Genomic DNA, 18,657 nt, shown 5'->3' with positions numbered 1-18,657 from the left:
CAAGTAAAAACATAAGTACCTAATATTGACTGAAGTTATTGTAAGCTTTTGAGATTTTTGTAAGTTTGGATAATTCCTTCCGATGGATTTAGTAACATTTTAGTCATTACGAGTGTATTCCTCACTTTAGAATAATGATCCACAGAATTAGATTCTTTAGAAAGATGTAACAGTTGAATCATGTCCAAAACATCAACATTTACAATGACAATTCGGTTCTTATCATGTTTTTCTCTTTAATAATGATCCAAATTATTATTGGTTTCTTTAGAAGGACGTACTGTAGTAACACTTGAATTATTACTTATGGGTTACCATTACCTTATAATATACACTATGCATTATTAATATTAGTTATGAACCTGTATAGTAGTTCTTAGTCTTGAGATACTGTATGAAAAACAGTAGTTCCTGATTAGCCGACAGTGAACTACCACATTCGACTGAGCATTTATTACTAACTAATTCGTTAATCAGAGTTTCTTGTTAGCTAATGTAGTTTGTTACTCATTTGTTCCAGTGAAGTTATTCATCAATGAAGGAATAGTTTTCTAAAGTGTTACCACTTCTCCTTTTCTGTTGCTCTTGCTCAATCTTTTGCTTTAATTCCATTGTATTCGTTCTTTCCACGCCGGTTCATTTAGCATTTTCCTCAAGAGTTCTCCCGGATTTACGTCAGTATTCAGTTCATGCTCAGAGCCACAGAGGGCTGAAAAGGTCACGACCTCCTCGTGTTTGCTCGTCGTGACATCACCGTGATGAGCTGCATGCCAATGAGGCTAATTGCTGTGTGTGTGTGTTCTTATTAGCATACTTGACGACAGCAACAAAGAGAGGCGAGATGTCTGCTGTGCCCTTATTTAGCATATGTTAACAGAACGCTAACTTTGAACAGAACAGAACACATGACTGGGGTGTCGTAGCCTACATTCATTATAGGAATGTAGACAATTATAGCTTTCCAAAGATATTTCCTTAAATGGCATTTGCAGATGCCTGGAGTTTAGAGGAAGATGAACATGTAGAATCCTCCTCATCTAGACTGATCATATGGAAGAGTTTACGTCACTCGCTGCTAACAAAAACAGGCTCTTAGAATGTTTTGCTAACGTTCCAATTAAGTTATGAAAACACTGTTTCTGAAAGATTAAAAAATTTCTTGGTTCCACGAACATTAAAAAACATGAGCATTCCATTTTATCCTTCTTCAAACACTGGGAATGTTACTGTTGAATGTTCTAACAACATTTTGAAACATTTTAAACATGTTAGACAAACGTTCTATTTTCTTATGTTTTGAAATAAAGAGTTTTTTTCTTCTTCTGGCAAGTATGTGTACTGTACACATATAGAGTACTGTACTTTTCTAGTGTACTTTGGCTAAGAACTGCCAACACAGAAAGTGTCTGTCTGTAAATATCCAACTATAGCCACGTCCACCGCAGGAACTAAACTTCGTGTTGGTACTCGGGGATCAAATGATGTTTCGGGTAAATATTTCCCCGTCCGAAAGTCCCTGCTAGCGAGGTAGTACTTTTTCAAAGTTCAGGAACTTTCGGGGGTGGGTTTCATTGGTTGAGTTCATGCCCTGCATTGATTGGTTGACTCCACGCAGCATTTTATTTGAATCATGAACTATGGTCTATATATATAGTCTAGTTGTAGCCTACTAGGCTTCATTAACCTAATATGAAGGTAATAATGAACTGTTTTGTAGCTATACAAGCACTTAAATTACACTTTTATTTATTTTTATAATAAGATTATATGAAATATAAACATTTAAATGGTGGCAGTCATAAAAACTTGCCAGATTTATTCAAATATGCATTAAATATTGAAGAACACTAACGAGTGTGGACTAACGAGTTTATGTGGGTTTTCTGAGGTAAATATGACGATACATGACATTGATTACAAGCTGTTTAATTGACGTCTTTCCACGGTTGAAACGCTGATTGAGTGAATCAATGCGTCATGATACGGATTTAGATAAGTTGTACTCGATCTTTAACACACTTTCAGATGCTCATTCATGTTTATTTGGCGCTGTGACTGGTATTATTAAGCCGGAAGAGAGATCAGCGCTGCTGCTTCTCCAGAGCGATCTCATGACACAGCGCAAAAACGGCAAAACGCTATTTATGTTTTTGAATTTCTAAAGAAAATGGACGTAATTTGAAAATTGAGACTTTGTTTCATATCAATAGTAACAAAGGACAAAGATTATTGCGATTTGTTGGATGTGCGCAGCCGTGATACAATGTCTCATTCATTCAAATGTAACAGGATCGATTCTTGAGATTTAAGAATCGATATCGGTCTGTAAAAATGAGAATCGATTAATATCGAGAAATCGATATTTATTACCCAGCCCTAACTTCTACACTCTTATCCTGTGATACGTTCACAAATTCTCTTAACAAATCACATGTCTGATGTCTAGGCTGATACGTCACAGTAGACTAGACTCTTTATACAATACTCCATTCTCAGAAAAGACATGTCCTATACACAAACACATTAACATGGATATAAACATGTGCTATGCCCGATAGCACAACGATATAAACGATATAAAAAGGAAAAGGTCTGAAAAATAACATCATTAAAGTACAATAAACTCTGAGTCATACATTTAAACTCAAACAAGTAAGCATGTGAATAATATTTGGAATTTAGAATAGATATTCAGGTATCAGCAATAGTTTAATTTATATTCACATTACTCTAGCATTTATAACTGCACATATATTCCTAATACTCTTTCATATCACTGTTTCACTTGTCTTTAATCTGTTTTTACTCTTCCATGAAATATGCTAATGAACTGACTGCATTAAGGACTAAGTTAACCATTTAACAGTTACTGTTTTATCACTATAAACTCACAAAATTATTAATAAACTATTTTACCTCTCAATCTGACTGTGGTTCTTATTTAACCGTATTAACTTTATTTATTCTTACATGTAATGGCTGACAAAGTAATGCTAAACGAGGGTCACATGTATATACGAGGGCTAACAACAGTCACTACACGCATCTTAATCAATGTCCATACACTTATATTCATTAATTATGCCTCGTTCCACACTCATGTCGAGTATATATCTTTTTAAACCTTTATTACTCCGTTTTGCCCACGTTAAGAGTTACTAGTTTTCTACTAATTGAATAGTTAACACTCTTGTCCGCCATTTCACGCATATCACTCTCAATCACTGTTAAAACTTCACTTTTCTTAACGTTTAAGGCACGAACTATGGCTCTATAAGAATATAATACGGTTATACATATACCAGTGTAAGGTTATTGTCAGCTTACCTGTATGAAACAGAAGAAAATGCAATGTTCAAAAAGGAGCACATTTCTCTGCACATTCGCGCTTCATCTCGTGCTGGACTACTTCTACGCTGCTCACTCATGCGCTGCGCAACTCCCTAGTGCCCGCTGCTGGCGACTCCGAGTCACACCAAATTGAACACCATGTAATAAAGTACCAGTCACTAACAATAACATTAACAGTTTTAGAAAGTTTTAGAGTTTTAAAAATTTAAAGGGGGTGCATTGATATCTGTCCCATTTTATATTCTTAGTGCTACACACACACTTCATCAAAGACATTGTTATTTGCATTTTCTCATTTGGGTCCTCTCTTACCTTTCATAAGAATTTCAGTGGAAAATTATGGTTCTTTTTATACAGTTTAAGGAAGATATGAAATTGATGCTACCACAATAATAAAGTACCAAAATAATTGTGTGTGGAAGAAAAAAATGTATGACTTTATTCTGTCCAAACCTAATACTCGCAGCCTTTTACCTTGTAAACACATGCAAATAAACCCCTGCACATTAAACCCCTGCTAACCAGTCAATCTGATTGGAACTCTTGATTTTCACATGTTTGTTTGTAAAATGCATCAGACAGTTTGTGAATGGACTGTAAGCGGCCATAGCATCCTGACTGGTTTACCATTAATCTTTAGGTTCAACACTTCATTTTTTGATACATTTTTGTGTATACATACCGGCCACTTTATTAGTGACATCTTTCTAGCACCACATCACATAATAAGCATGATGTCACTTTTTCACAATTCAATTAGATAGTAACACGTTTTCAAAATCTTGCACTCTGTTTTCCAAAGTTTGTGTTTTCAGGCCACCAAACGTCTCGGTTACTATTGTTACCCTCGTTCCTTGAAGGAGGGCATGGGAGACTTAACGTTGACATGACAAGGTAATTGGGATCACTTCAGGGAGCCCTATCAACTTTGAGTACTTTGTATTTTAAGTATAAACACGTCACATGCCCCGCCCCACCCCACGGGTATAAACAGGAAGTGGGTGCACGCACACATTGTTATTCGTTGAGGAGCCGAGATTGAGACGGCCGTGCAACGATGGTCAGCAACCGTGGGGACGGGACGTTACGTCTCATGTTCCCTCCTTCAGGGAATAAGGGTTACAATAGTAAACGAGACGTTCCCTTTCAGTCGCTCACGTTCAATGTAACGTTGACGTGACGACATAATTGGTGTCCAATGGAAAGCATCCTATGCAGGACTCTCAGACCCCCAACTGGCTGGGCCGGAAGGCCTGCGTAGAGGGAGTTTGGACTGCTGTTCCGTTATAACCCACACAGTAGAACTCTTCGATAATTTTGGGAATGTGTGCCTCTCCAGGGAAGAGAGACGCTGCAGAAGCTACATCCTGCCTGAGGGGAGGTACCATGTGGAGAATACACATATGGACTGGCCGGAAGGGGCAGTGCAACATATGCAATTTCACTGGGGTGGCTCCAGCCTGAGAAGGGGGAGGCTACATCGGACAGTGTTGGCAGAGCAGACTCGGGCTCACCGCAGGGAGCTGGTTGTGGAAGAATACACATATGGGATCGCTGCAGGGATCACCACATATGGAACCCAGCCTAGCACAAGTTACACAAGCATACGAGCACTAGGCCTGGTGTCAGATGTTCCATAACGTCTGACTTCCAAAGGGGTGTGGAGGAACTCACAGGGTTCGCCAGTGGATCCCACGTATCTGCTCCATGTGGAGGGAAGTGGAGCAGCAAGTCGACACTAGAGCGGGATCTTTGTGTGTTACCGGCTAGTTGAAGCGAGCACACAGGAAGAAACCAGCTCAACATGTAGGTTATAAAACCTAGCCAACGTGTTAGGTGTCGCCCAGGCCGCAGTTCTACAGATGTCTGTCACTGGGGCGCGTGTGCCAGCGCCCAAGAAGAAGAGACAACCTTCTAGAGACAACCCTAGAGGAGAAGGCTCTCAACCTGGATGCCTTGGGCTCCGTAATCTAAGGCGATTGCATCCACTATCCAGTGGGCCATCCTCTGTTTGGAGACAGCCTTTCCCTTCTGCTGGCCTCTGTCACAGACGAAGAGCTGATCTGAGGTTCTGAGGCTTTGCGTTCTGTCCACGTACAGGCTCAGAGCACAGACGGCACAGAGAAAAGCCAGGGTGGGGTCTTCATCCTCCGAAAACAGCAGTTGCAGGTTCACTGCCTGGTCCCAGAAGGGAGTGGTAGGAACCTTGGGCACGTATCCAGGCTGGGGTCTCAAGATTACATGAGAGTTAGTCGGACCGAATTCTAGGCACAATTCGTCGACGGAAAATGAATGAAGGTCCCCTACCCTCTTGATTAAAAGCTGAAAGGACCAGAGACAAATCCCACGAGGGTATAGATGGTGAGCAAGGAGAATTTAGTCTCCTCGCCCCCCTCAGGAATCTGATGATCAGGTTGTGCTTCCCCAACGACTTACCTTCAACTGCATTGTCATATGTGGTGATAGCAGCGAACAGACACTTTAAGGGTAGAGGGAGACGGACTTTGCTCCAACCCATCTTGCAGGAAGAAAAGCACGGCTCTGATCAGCAAGTTCAGGGGTTCTCCTCATGAGAAAGACACTAGTCAACAAATAGGTTCTACTTCAACGCATAAAGGCGTATCGGTGAGGCGCACTGTCATGTTGATTGAGTCTGGATACAGACCAAGAAAAGTGATCCTGTGCCAGTGGATGAGTTTTCTTTTTTCCCAGTTGACCCGAAGCCCTAGGTGGCTGAGGTGACTGAGCACCATATCCCGGTGTTTGCACAACTGAACTCTCGACTGGGCGAGAAGAAGCCAGTCGTCAAGAATGAATGAGTGTGAGAACACCACGCTCGCACATGGGAGCAATGGCCGCCTCCACGACTTTCATGAAGACAGGGGGCAACAGGGCCAGCCCGAAGTGTAAGACTTTGTACTGATGTGCCCGTCCTTCGAACACATAGCGAAGAAACGGTCTGTGTCGAGGGAGAATCGAGACATGAAAGTACATGTCCTTCAGGTCGATCGCTGCAAACCAATCATGGGGACGGATGCATTTGAAAATGCATTTCTGCATAGGCACCTTGAATGGCAGCCTGTGAAGGGACCGGTTCAGGACACATAGGTCCAAGATTGGATAGCTGCAAACCAATCATGGGGACGGATGCATTTGAAAATGCATTTCTGCATAGGCACCTTGAATGGCAGCCTGTGAAGGGACCGGTTCAGGACATGCAGGTCCAAGATTGGTCATAATCCACTGCCTTTCTTGGGTACAATGAAGTATGGGCTTTAGAAGCCGGTCTTCATATCCGCTGGAGGGACTGGCTCGATCGTGTCCTTCGCCAGTAGGACAGCAATCTCCGCCCTGAGCATAGGGGCACTATCCGCCAGAACAAGGGTGGAGCTCTGAGTCAGAACCACCCTCGTTAACGTCCATGAGAGCCTGGGACTGGTGGACATGGCATGGAGGGCGGAAGCAGCCTCCAAAAGCCGGCCCTAAAAGTCTACGCCGAGATACCGGACAGAAAGTCCTTGGACAGGAGGCGTAGGGTAATCAAGAGGAAACAGATGCTGGACACAGCTGCATCGCAACCACACACTACTGGCTGGATATCCACATACGCTTTAGTTGCCCCGCTGTCAAGGTTGGTAGAAAAAATTGAGAAACCAATCGTCCAACTGGGAAGGTTCCAGACGTGGTGGAGGGTTCCTTCCACGCAAGCCTGACCTTCTCGGCAGCCCGGGAAAGCTGCGATTGACATCTGGTTGTCAGGTGGAGAGAAGGGCCAGTGCGTTCCTTTGGAGGCTGCAGCGGCAGCAGTGCTGGCGCCAGGGAATGACCGTATCCAGAAACACACAAGCAAAGCGGAATGACATCCTGAAAAGGACGTAGGGTCCTTGTGTTGCTCTTTTAATAAAAAAAAAAAACAGAAAATAAAAAACTCTTCAGTACGTAAGCACCTATGTATATCCGCGGTGTGATTTGGGCACACACTTACCGAGACCGACACACACACAAGCAATGTTGTGAAAACAGCAGTTGTGAGCTGTAAATGCTTGTGGCTATCGCTGACCACGCTGTCACACCAGCACTAAATATGTCGTTGGCTATAGGCTGCTATGCTCGTTTTTGTGACACTCTTAACTCATTGTTGTTTTCTTTGCATCTTTAGTAAATCCAATAGATCGTTCCGGTGCCTCATTGCACACACAAAACGTTGCAGTAAAACTGTACGCACCTCTATCTATCCAATATAGATATCTATCCAATCCATACAAACAAAATGTTTTCTGCTTCTGCATATTATAAAGCCAATTGCATAAATTATTCAGCTGTAATTGTGTAGGTGTGTTGGTTTGAATGTCAGAGTATGGTTTGTATGTGTGTTTGCTTGTAACATTTGAGAGAGAAAAACTCAACTGCAAATCACAAACCCAACCACTGTGTGTGTCAGTGGAGTTTTTGCTGCCATCTGATGGGTGAAATCTGGTACTGCGTCCAAAAAAATTTACTGAAAAACTTTTTTTTAATAGTGGTCAACATCAAATTTGGAGCAACTTATTAAGATTTCTAGCAGTTTCATATTTTATATAAAATAACGTTCATAAACCATTTCATTAACTTAAACCTCTATAACATATTTTTGTTTCACTTCTAAAACTTTTTCACTGACACAATTATCTGCCAAGTTTCTTCATAAAAAGAGGCCAAATTTATATGATGTGAACATTTTTACACGTGAACATTATTTTACTCTCGACCCATGTAACTTTTTTTAATTATCTGTACGTTTTGTCAGCAGTATTTAGGATTGTGTGTTTTAAAGGATGGAGTAATAAACAGATTAATTAATTCCAGGTTAGGTTAATCATTGAAATTAACGAGCTTAATGAATACCTCGCGACAATTAAGCATTTAAATATCGCTGCAATCACGAAGAAGATTGACAGGAGCTGTTGGGTTCTCTGAAAGAGACGCTTGATTCACATTTAGTGTTGGATGATCGCTCTTCATGGCTGTGAGGGAGATTTGTGTATGGAAAGGGCTCATTTTAGCCCTTTTCCTCTTTGCTTTTGAGGGACAGGGATCAGGACCGTAAGTAAATGTGCTTTCAATTGAATGAAAATATACCATCTCTTTTAACCTGATTCAAAGTTAATGCATTCCAACCCGATCCCACGTTAATTCGAACCAATTCATACGACCCCACTCGAATTTGCAAGATTCTTGGTAATTCGTATGTTTTTTTTATGAGTTGCCAAACTTGTATTCAATTGTATGAATTATCTACTCCTGAACCAGCCCCTAATAGACAAATCGTACGAAGCCACCTTAATCACTTGTTGTACGATTGGTCGTGAGATGGCATTGGCATTTCTCAGCAATTACTGTTGTGTTTGTAGTCTCTAGTACAACATCATGGTGACTCTGTGATTTTTATACACTTGCATGATTATGTTCAGTTCTGACTTCCTGTATTAAACGTCTTACTGATGTTTCCACAGAGCCTTCTTGGTGTCGTTCCCTGCTGTGATTGAGTTCGGCTCGGATGCCAAACTGTGTGCGAGTCTGTTAAAGCCCAATGAGAGTCTCAAGATGACTGTTTCTCTGCTCGATGATCAAAATAAGACGACTCCACTTTTGCAGCACACTTCTTTGACCGAGTTTCACCGTAGCTTTAGTTTCAAGGTCTGTCATTGTGCAGCACATGCAGTATTTTTTTCTGCTTTTTATTTATTTAACAACACTTCTCTACAGGCTCCACTAGGTGATGTGGAATCTGTGCAGACGCTTAAGGTGGAAGTCCAAGGGAGGACCTTCAAAATGACTGAGGAGAGGAAAGTCATGTTCAGATCTTATCTACCTTTGACCTTCATCCAAACGGACAAACCCATCTACAATCCAGGACAAACGGGTGAGCTGTGAAGGACCCTTGTTTAAGTCTTAGAAGTGATCAGAACTTGTAGTGTAATGGACTGACTTCATGTTCAAGTGCATCATGTAATGGATGCAAGTTCATATCGGTTTTCCCTTTTGCAGTGAATTTCAGAGTTGTGACCATGAATGCCAAATTTGTGCCCCTTGATCAAATGGTATGTCTGCATCTGTCCCATCCATTTATTTCACTGGTAAACAAGTTAAATGCAGGTTGTTAACCTCATTCATGTAACTTTAATGTCTTCTATTTGTCTTTACAGTACAGTCTTGTGGTGGTGGAGGTGAGTTTCCTCTGGTGCTAGTCGTTTTATGTCTGAACCTAAAGACTTGCAGAAATAAAGAAGTTTCTTTTACCGAGTTATTTTTTTGATAGGATAATCAAAATTACCGGATCGGTCAGTGGACAAACGTTGCCTCAACGGGTTGGATCTTGCAGCTTTCTCATGAGTTGAACCCAGAGGCTCCGATAGGCATGTACACACTAAAGGCTTTTATTGATGGCCGAGAGGTCTCCCAGGAATTTGAAGTGAGAAAATACGGTAAGTCAATGTTTGAGAGTGAAAGTACAACAGCAGAGCTGAGGTCCTCATTAAGCAGTTTGTTTCTGGTTTAGTTTTACCCAAGTTTGACGTGACCGTAAAAACACCACAGACGTACAGCGTTGGCGTTGTGGGACTGAAAGTTGAGGCTTGTGCCAAGTGAGTGATTCTTCTGTTCCTGTATTGTGGGTGGATGGGTCTTGATCTCATTCCTTGTAACATATCTTCCCCAGATATACATATGGCCAACCTGTACCTGGTCAAGCGTTGGTGGAAGTATGCCGTGAGCCATATCAGTTCTCTGAGGTTCCTGGCCTGACTCGTCTGTGCCAGAATAAAACTGTTAAGGTGTGACTCCTGCCGTTCAGAGCAAGGCTTTTCTTCTGCTTCTGCTTGACATTTCACTGACTATCTCTGTTCTGAAAGCAGATGAATGCCACAGGCTGTGTCTCCGTTACCTTCAGGACCTCTATGTTTTTCAACACCAAATTTGAGAGAAACATGGAAGATATGTTTCAAGTTAACGTGAATATCACAGAGGAGGGAACCGGTGAGTTATAGGCTGATTTAAACTAGTGACGCATGTCTACTTGTTTGTTTGGTTTATTCTTGTGCTTTTTCGTCCCAGACGAAGTTGTATCAAAATCCACAACTGTGACCATTACGTTTGAAGTTGGGAATATCACATTTGTGGAGCTCCCAGAGACTTTTAGATCTGGATCACTGATTGTTGGAAAGGCAAGTAAAAGTTCATGACGTTACAGAAGACTCCATATTGGTTCGCTTTCCTAGCCTTGTCTTTTTCAAAAGGTCTTGGCGTCTTTTTTCAATGGGACTCCAATTGCAAACAAAGCAGTGTATCTCCTGAATGGGAACAATTGGCCTGATGAGCTCCTGCTGGATCTAACCACTAACCAGAACGGACTGGCCACGTTTTCCCTCAAAACTGCAAAACTTCCCAAGGCCGATCTAAATCTGGTGGTACGATTTTTCTCCTTTCTCATTATAAGTTACGACTTCTCTCGCAAGACTAAAATTGCATTTGTTCTCTAGGCAAGCGCAACTCCAGCAAGTTTTGATGGTTATAAATCCCCGTACTTCAGCACAGATAGGAGGGTTGTTCGGCTCCTCCAACCTTCTGCTCCTGACAGCCAAAAGTTCAGTGAACTGACTATAGTGAAGCTTGAGCAGCCGCTCAAATGTGGTGCTGCGTTTCCAGTGACCGTCAAGTATTCTTTTGTTGGAGAAACTGGCAACTACAACACAAACATCATCTATATGGTGACTAAAAAATATTAATTTTATTGTTTTCTGTTTTCATTGGGCACATTTTATGCACCGGTCTCTTTTGTCAGGTCTTGTCCAGAGGAGTGATCGTCCTCCATGGATCTCAGCCGGTCACTGCGAGGGCTTCTAATGCCGTCACGACTGGCTCTGTGTCGTTCCAACTGTCTGTCAATGTTGATATGGCTCCAGTAGTGCAGATTCTGGTCTACTGTGTTCTGCCCAGTCAGAGTGTAGTTGTTGGTACAGCGTCGTTTGACACTGAAATGTGTTTTCAAAACAAGGTATGATGTGCACTAGCACCTTTTGGCTTTAAGTGGGGAACGATGACATGTCTTCCAGTGTGTTGGTCCTTGTTCCAGGTGTCTCTACAGTTCTCTCCTGCTAAGGCGGTTCCTGGTGAGGAAAATGTTCTGACAGTCTCTGCTCAAGCGGGATCCCTGTGTGGCCTCAGTGCTGTAGATCAGAGCGTCCAGATCTTAAAGCCAGGGACTCAACGCCTGAGTCCTGAAATGGTACCCATGTGCGGTTTAGTTTTCCTGTTGGACTTTATTTGACATCCAGGTTCAACTTTAGGATTTGAGTGTCCTTCTGGATCAGTTAGACAAATCCTTACTATTACGACGTGGCTGTTATTTTTAAAGCCATCCTTCTTAAAGCTTAAGACCAACAGACCAAATGGTAGTGCGTTTAGTTAAATTTTTCAAAAGTGCGTGATATGGTAACACCTGTCAGTCAATATTCATCTGCTTGCATTGACACTATATGAGAACAGAACTGGACAATAAGAACACTTTTCTCCAGAGCAGCTTAACCATCACTAAAGTCCATCACTGAACTTAGGCTGGACTCAGACACTAAGCTCTTCTAGAAATAAACTTTGTTGCATTTCATCACTGTAAAGCTGCTTTTGAAACAATCTGTCTTGAAACAAGTAACTACAGTGCTTTTACATGAACGCAGGTGTTTAACTTGCTCCCGGTGCGGTCGCAATCAGATTATCCATTCAACGTTGAGGATCAACAGGAGTGTCTCACACTTCGACCCCGTCGAGCTGTTCCTACAGATCATGCCTATACAAGTTTCAAGGCAAGTCCTACATGACCATGTAGTCACTGAATAATACAGGATCCTTGATTTCAGTTTTGTCTTGTTTCTCTGGCAGAGTATGGGGTTGAAGCTCGCAACAAATCTGGATGTACGAGAACCTGATTGTCTGAAGTACAAAGACCTGGTTTATTATCGTAATTACCCCAGAAGTAGGTCTATGCAGTCATTAAGTTCTTTTCATGTAAACTGACTTCTTGAGCCTAAGGTGTTGCATTTGATCTCAATCTTTTTTTAAAGGTGTATAGTGTAATATTTGGGAGGATCTGTTGACAAATGCAATGTTGCATTCATAACTGTTCAGTTGTTTAAAGACCTTAAATAATGAGCCGTTATGTTTTTATTATCTAAGGCTGTTTACATTGAAACGATTCTGAAGAGAAAACGCAAAAGTGCCGTTGCGCTATCACTACTTATTCTGCGTTTTTTTGGGTGGGAAATCTACGTGCATATGGTGACGAAAAAGTGTGTAATTAAATGTAGAATGTGCTTCAGGCGGCTAGGTGGCGCACTGCCACACAACGCCAAGTCCGTGTGCCTGCGTACAACCTTCACTGACAAGCAGACTTTTGCTTTTTTTTTTTTCCCCCGTTTACACGGGAACGTGGTGGAGCATTTTTAAGATTTAAGATTGCTTTCACTTTGTTTTTAAGCCCCAAAAACGCCGTCGCCATGTAAACGAAAGGCACATCGGTCAAATATTTTTACGTTTTCACCTGCGAGCGCTCTCGTATAAATAGGGCCTTAGAATGAGCCATTTTATTTACATGCTCAACAGGTTCCCCTTACATTGAAATGGTCTTTTTGTGCCGACATGTTTCTACAGTGGTCCTAAACGGACAAAATGCATTGTCACAAATCAAGCTAAACTGTATAAAACTTACACTGATGAACTAGTAACAGAATTATTCGCAGTGACCTTGTTTTACTGAATTAAACCTAATTTGGCTCTATAAAGAAACCTCATTGCTTAACTGGCTAGATATCATCGTCTGAGACAGCAATGTAACTTCTGTTGATGGCAATTTCACAACTAGATCCCACTAAAAATCACTCGCTTCACCTTTAACTCCAATAAGAGGGTTTGATCTTTTATACCTTCAGAACTTCAATTCAAAGAGCAGGCACTTCAAGTCTTAATGTTGTCTCATTTCAGTATTTGATTCGCGGTACTATGCGGCATCTGCGTTGGAATCCGTTTCTGTATCACAACCACGTCTGCGTGAGAGCAGCTCGACCAATGATGTGACCATCAGGGTTTACTTTCCAGAAACCTGGATCTGGCAGCTTGCTCAAGTGGGGTATGTAAAACGTATCTAAAGCTACTTGCCTAGTTTTTAACTCCTGCCCACTTGCTTCTATTTTCTGCTATCCGTTCCTCAGAGACACTGGATCCACAAAAGTTCCCCTCAAGGTTCCTGACACAATCACCACATGGGAGACGGAGGCGTTCTGCCTGTCTTCCAATGGTTTCGGTGTTGCTGCTCCTGCTCTGCTGACGGTCTTCCAGCCCTTCTTCCTGGAGCTCTCGCTGCCGTACTCCATCGTCCGGGGCGAGTCTTTTGAGCTCAAGGCCACAGTCTTCAGCTATCTGTCCGAGTGCATCATGGTCTGTCATGGTTTCTTTATAAAATGGATCTGTATAGAGAAGCCGTTGTGTCTTTGCTTCATATGTTCTTTCATTGGCAGGTTCGAGTAACTCCAGCTCAGTCCTCGGCTTTCACTCTGAAACCCCTGAATGATCTGTCTTCGTCCTGTCTTTGTGCCAAAGGGAGAATAACCCTTAAATGGGGTTTCACAGCGTCTCTCCTTGGTCAGTTTTGGACTTTGTCTCAATTGTGGTGTTACTCACCATAGGGACGCACAATAGTAACTTTATTCTGAATTAAAGCACTTTAATTTAAGCACCACTTGTCTGTCACTGCAGGAGCTGTTAATGTGACTGTCAATGCTTCAGCTGAGTCGTCCCAGAATCGATGTGGCACTGAGATTGTGACTGTGCCAACAAGAGGACGCGTGGACGTAGTCACTCGAAGTCTACTTGTCCTGGTAAGTTTTAACCAGCCGTCTGGAGTTTGATCATGGAGCTCATGCTGCTTTACTGATGTGGTGTTTTTATTGCTTTTATAGCCTGAAGGAGTTGAAAGGACAAACACCCAGAGTTGGTTACTGTGTCCAAAGGGTTTGTTTACATTCAATGATTCTCAAACATATCCCCCTTAGCCTACAGCCAAACATTAGCTCTGTGCTGACCTGTTCCTCTTGGACCGCAGGAAATGTCCTTTCTGAAGATGCGACTCTGACGTTTCCTACAAATGTGATCCAGGGTTCAGCCAAATGCTCCGTTTCAGTCCTAGGTAAAGCAGGTCAATTTTGGAGGAACCAACAGTGACATTCAGCAGAATAACATGGCTTGACCCCCTTGTTTCTATTCCCCTCGTAGGAGACATAATGGGTCGTTCACTGAATAATCTAGATGGGTTGTTGCAGATGCCATATGGCTGTGGAGAACAGAATATGGGGGTTCTTGCTCCAAATATTTACATACTGCAGTACCTGGAAGGCACGAAGCAACTCACTGCAGCCGTCCGAGAGACGGCCACAGGCTACATTCAAAGAGGTTTGGACCACAATCTCTTAACTTTACTTGTTAAACTCCCTCCAAAGGACGTTCAGTTCTTTTCCCATTGGAGCGTGACTGTTAATTTCATGTGGATTTTGACTTGAACAGGATACCAAGCACAACTAAACTACAGGCACAGTGATGGATCATACAGCACATTTGGTTATGATGAATCGAATACATGGTGAGTTTCATGCTGGTTCTAGACTTAAGTCAGCCATTTGTTTTCTTAGCTTCTCATGAAACTTCCTCCATGGTTAGGTTGACTGCCTTTGTCATGAGATCTTTTGGCCTGGCGAGGAGCTTCGTCTTCATCGATCCGAATGTCCTTCAGAGTGCACAGGATTGGTTGGTTAGCCAGCAGGTTTCAGACGGCTGTTTCATGCAGCAGGGAACTCTGTACCACTATGAACTGAAGGTGGTCACGGGTTTCTTCAAATGCACCAGAATGTATTCAAGTGATTATACTCTTCTTAATCCATTTCCTTGTGTTTTAGGGTGGAGTTGACGATAACATTACCATGACCGCCTATATTACTGCATCACTACTTGAGATGGGCGTCCCCTCCACGGTAAACTTCAGTCGTTGTATGAGCTCCTTATGCTACATTCACACCGGACTCAATTGACATCATAACAAATGACCGATTAGTGGGTGAGGGTGATTTCTCGCTCAATGTGGGACAACAGGTCATCAAACTGGGCGCAGGACAGGCGGAAGTACCGCTGACAACGGCCGTCATCCAGCACAGCTCCTGGAGCGAGCAAATGGTGAAACTCGCCAAACGGTTTGCCTCCAAAGGGTCCGGTGGACACAAATACGGTGACGATGATCCCCACACCGCTGTTCTGCTCTCCATAGCAAATGCAGAGCGGTGACACTCTCAATCGACATAAAAAAAATGGCTGCCAACGAATTTTGATTCTGACGTGTAAAAACAAAAGTTTGAAGAGAAATTTACGCGCGTCCGAATCGAAATCTGTTGGCGGCCTTTTTTTTTTTTTCCTTGATGCCTGAATTAACACAAAGTGGTCAAACTAGACGTGAATTTTATGCGCTATTCGCGTCCGGTGTGAACGTAGCATTACAGATGACCATCCTGTTCTGGCTTTAGTCTGACGCTTGCTTTGATTTTTCAGGATCCCGTCATTTCCAATGCTCTGTCTTGCTTGAGGCCTGTTGTTGGGAACGTAGGAAACACTTACACTACGGCTCTTCTGGCCTACACCTTCAGTCTGGCTAAAGAGACCACCACTCGATCACAGCTTCTAACCACCTTGGAGAATCTTGCCATTTCTGAAGGTGAAATTTACAAGCCACTGATATTTATCAGGTTCTTTGGCATGAACTTTAACCCCTCCATCTCATCCTAAGGCAATAAACTCCATTGGTCTCAGACTAAATCTGGTGATACTGTGGCGGTGGAGATCAGCTCGTACGTGCTGCTAGCGGTTCTCACAGTTAAGCCCCTCACAACGGCTTCTCTGAGCTATGCTAACCGCATCGTCAACTGGCTGGTGACCCAGCAGAATCCCTATGGAGGCTTTTCCTCCACCCAGGTGCCTCTGACTACCAAACATGAGCACAATCAACCATATCTGAGTGGAGTTTAATCATTTGCTTGTTTTAGGACACTGTGGTGGCTCTTCATGCCCTGTCTGTGTACGCTGCTCAAGTGTTCAGTTTGTCTGGCTCCAGCACCGTTACCGTACAGTCCTCAGTAGAAGGAGGAGACTCTTATAGCTTCAGTGTGAATAAGGACAACCGGCTGCTGTATCAGGAGAAGCCGCTGAAGAATGTTCCAGGCAAATATAGCGTTAAAGCGTCAGGATCCGCTTGTGTGTCTGTGCAGGTCTGTATCTTCACCCTCCATTTCTGTTTCTATTGTGCACATACTAATTTGGTTTTATCATAGATTGCGTGTTTCTACAACATCCCGACACCTATTAAAGTCTCCAAGACGCTGAGTGTTGAAGCGAAGGTGACCGGAGACTGCAGACCGCTTGGGGCGATTCTTATGTTGAACTTCACAGTGAAGTATGAACATCTTTGACTTAAATCTGCTCATGCTTGTAGCTTTAATTCCATTTAAGCTGCTTGTTCCTGTTGTCTAAACCTCTTTATTCCCCTTCATTCAGATACAATGGTGCTCGAGCAAGTACTAACATGGTTATCGTGGACATTAAGCTCCTGTCGGGCTTCACGGCAGATACGTCACCGGTTTGTATGGATTTTAGATGACTCGTAAGATGCTTGAAGCTCCTTGATGTAATTCTCTGTAAATGTTTTATTCTCAGCTTGGTTTTCCACCCAAGTCGTTCGCTCCGCTAGTGGAGCGTGTTGATGCTGAAGATGATCATGTCCTAGTGTATCTGAAAGAGGTGAGACCACACTGGGTACATTACTAGCGATCTCCTTCATGTCTGTGTGCTTCTGTGCTCTTCATCTCTTCTGTATTGCAGGTTCTCAAAAGCTTCCCCATAACTTACACACTTCGGCTAAAACGGGTTCTTGCAGTCAAAAATCTCAAGCCAGCGGTTATCAACGTTTATGACTACTATCAGACAAGTAGGCCTTCATTGACTCATGCAATTGGCTGAATTGCTTGTATGCGTGGTCTAATTTCTTGTCTTTTTTTTTTTTCAGGTGATCAGTTTGAGACCACATACACGTCCCCCTGTCCATGATTGTGCAGAGCAAAACTGGCTATAAACATGAATCAAATAAACCATTTTTTTAAAAATAAGTTTTGTTGCTGGTTTCTGTTGATTAAAGTTTGAGTCTGGAAGCTGCTCTACAGTGATGAAAGAAATATTACAAATGGTTTATGGATGGAAGTTCCCACTCTAGTGTTGGCTTGCTGCTCCACTTCCCTCCACATGGAGCAAGTGCGTGCAACTCTGCTCCATCACACCCAACCAACAAAAACAGGTTCTTAGAACGTTTTGCTAACGTTCCAAATAAGTCATGAATACTATTTTTGAATGTTCTCTGAACATTAAAACATTTCTTGGTTTTACGGACGCTAAAAAAACATGAACGTTCCATTTTTATCCTTCTTAAAACACTATGGGAGTGTTACTTTTGAATGTTCTAACAACATTGTAAAACTAGTAGTAACTTTAAAAATGTTAGACAAACATTTCATTTTTCTGCCTGTTTCTTTTCTGTTTCTAATGTTTTGAAATAAAGAGTAATTTCTTCTTCTGGCAAGTATGTGTACTGTACACAAAGTACTGTACATTTGTAGTGTTTGGCTAAAAACTGCCAACACAGCAAGTGACTGTCTGTAAATATCTAGTTATAGCCACATCCACCGCAGGAACTTTTCCCAAAGTTGGGTAGAAACAACTGTATTTTTTTAGAGTGCAGAAGGCCGTCCAGCACCTGAACCCAGCCCCCTGCCCACCTTTAAATCTCTGAGAGACCTGAGGCTTGATCCCACCAGACCCTGGTTTATCTGCTGTTCTCTGCTCTGTGTATCACCCAAGAGGATTTCTGCTATTTGCCTTTACGCTCCGATTGAAGGCTATTTCTGTTCATCTTTATGAGAAGAGGTTTTATGTTTATACCCTTATCTGGAGACATCTCCCTTGTTTCATCAAAGACATAGTTATTTGCACTTTTTCATTTGGTGGGTCCTCTCTTACCTTTCAAAACAATTTCAGTGGAAAATTATGGTTCTTTTTATACAGATGCTTTCACAATAATAAAGTACCAATATAATGGTCTGTGGAAGAAAATATGTATGACTTTTTTTTCTGTCAAACTAACATTCACAGCCTTTTGCCTTGTAAACACATGGTACTAAACCCCTGCACATTGAC

General features: G+C 42.3%; 1 protein-coding gene across 1 annotated transcript; it reads left to right on the top strand.

Moving 5' to 3' along the window:
* Window positions 1-8,272: 8,272 nt before the first annotated feature.
* Window positions 8,273-17,576, top strand: LOC120481260 (alpha-2-macroglobulin-like protein 1). Its single transcript, XM_039674819.2, has 34 exons — window positions 8,273-8,433; window positions 8,844-9,027; window positions 9,097-9,253; window positions 9,379-9,431; window positions 9,537-9,557; window positions 9,650-9,815; window positions 9,890-9,974; window positions 10,049-10,163; window positions 10,245-10,365; window positions 10,444-10,553; window positions 10,626-10,796; window positions 10,869-11,096; window positions 11,171-11,383; window positions 11,462-11,614; window positions 12,063-12,188; window positions 12,265-12,358; window positions 13,363-13,507; window positions 13,590-13,815; window positions 13,896-14,019; window positions 14,134-14,255; window positions 14,337-14,388; window positions 14,480-14,563; window positions 14,650-14,826; window positions 14,938-15,013; window positions 15,091-15,247; window positions 15,327-15,401; window positions 15,970-16,132; window positions 16,205-16,389; window positions 16,461-16,682; window positions 16,746-16,867; window positions 16,969-17,050; window positions 17,128-17,211; window positions 17,293-17,398; window positions 17,477-17,576. The coding sequence occupies exons 1-34, from the start codon at window positions 8,351-8,353 to the stop codon at window positions 17,515-17,517; spliced, it is 4,323 nt and encodes a 1,440-aa protein (XP_039530753.2). The 5' UTR covers window positions 8,273-8,350; the 3' UTR covers window positions 17,518-17,576.
* The last annotated feature ends 1,081 nt before the right edge of the window (window positions 17,577-18,657 follow it).

This window comes from Pimephales promelas, chromosome 14 (assembly GCF_988280905.1).
Source record: "Pimephales promelas chromosome 14, fPimPro1.hap1.1, whole genome shotgun sequence".
In the NCBI taxonomy this organism is placed as follows: Eukaryota; Metazoa; Chordata; class Actinopteri; order Cypriniformes; family Leuciscidae; genus Pimephales; species Pimephales promelas.
This window is presented reverse-complemented; position numbering and strand designations above follow the sequence as displayed.

What these genes read in the sequence shown, in the direction of transcription:
- LOC120481260 (XM_039674819.2), top strand. Translation starts at nt 8,351, where the DNA reads ATGGCTGTGAGGGAGATTTGTGTATGGAAAGGGCTCATTTTAGCCCTT. An exon ending in GAGGGACAGGGATCAGGACC is followed by an intron (nt 8,434 to 8,843) that starts GTAAGTAAATGT and finishes ATGTTTCCACAG; the next exon opens with AGCCTTCTTGGTGTCGTTCC. An exon ending in ATGCCTATACAAGTTTCAAG is followed by an intron (nt 12,189 to 12,264) that starts GCAAGTCCTACA and finishes TTTCTCTGGCAG; the next exon opens with AGTATGGGGTTGAAGCTCGC.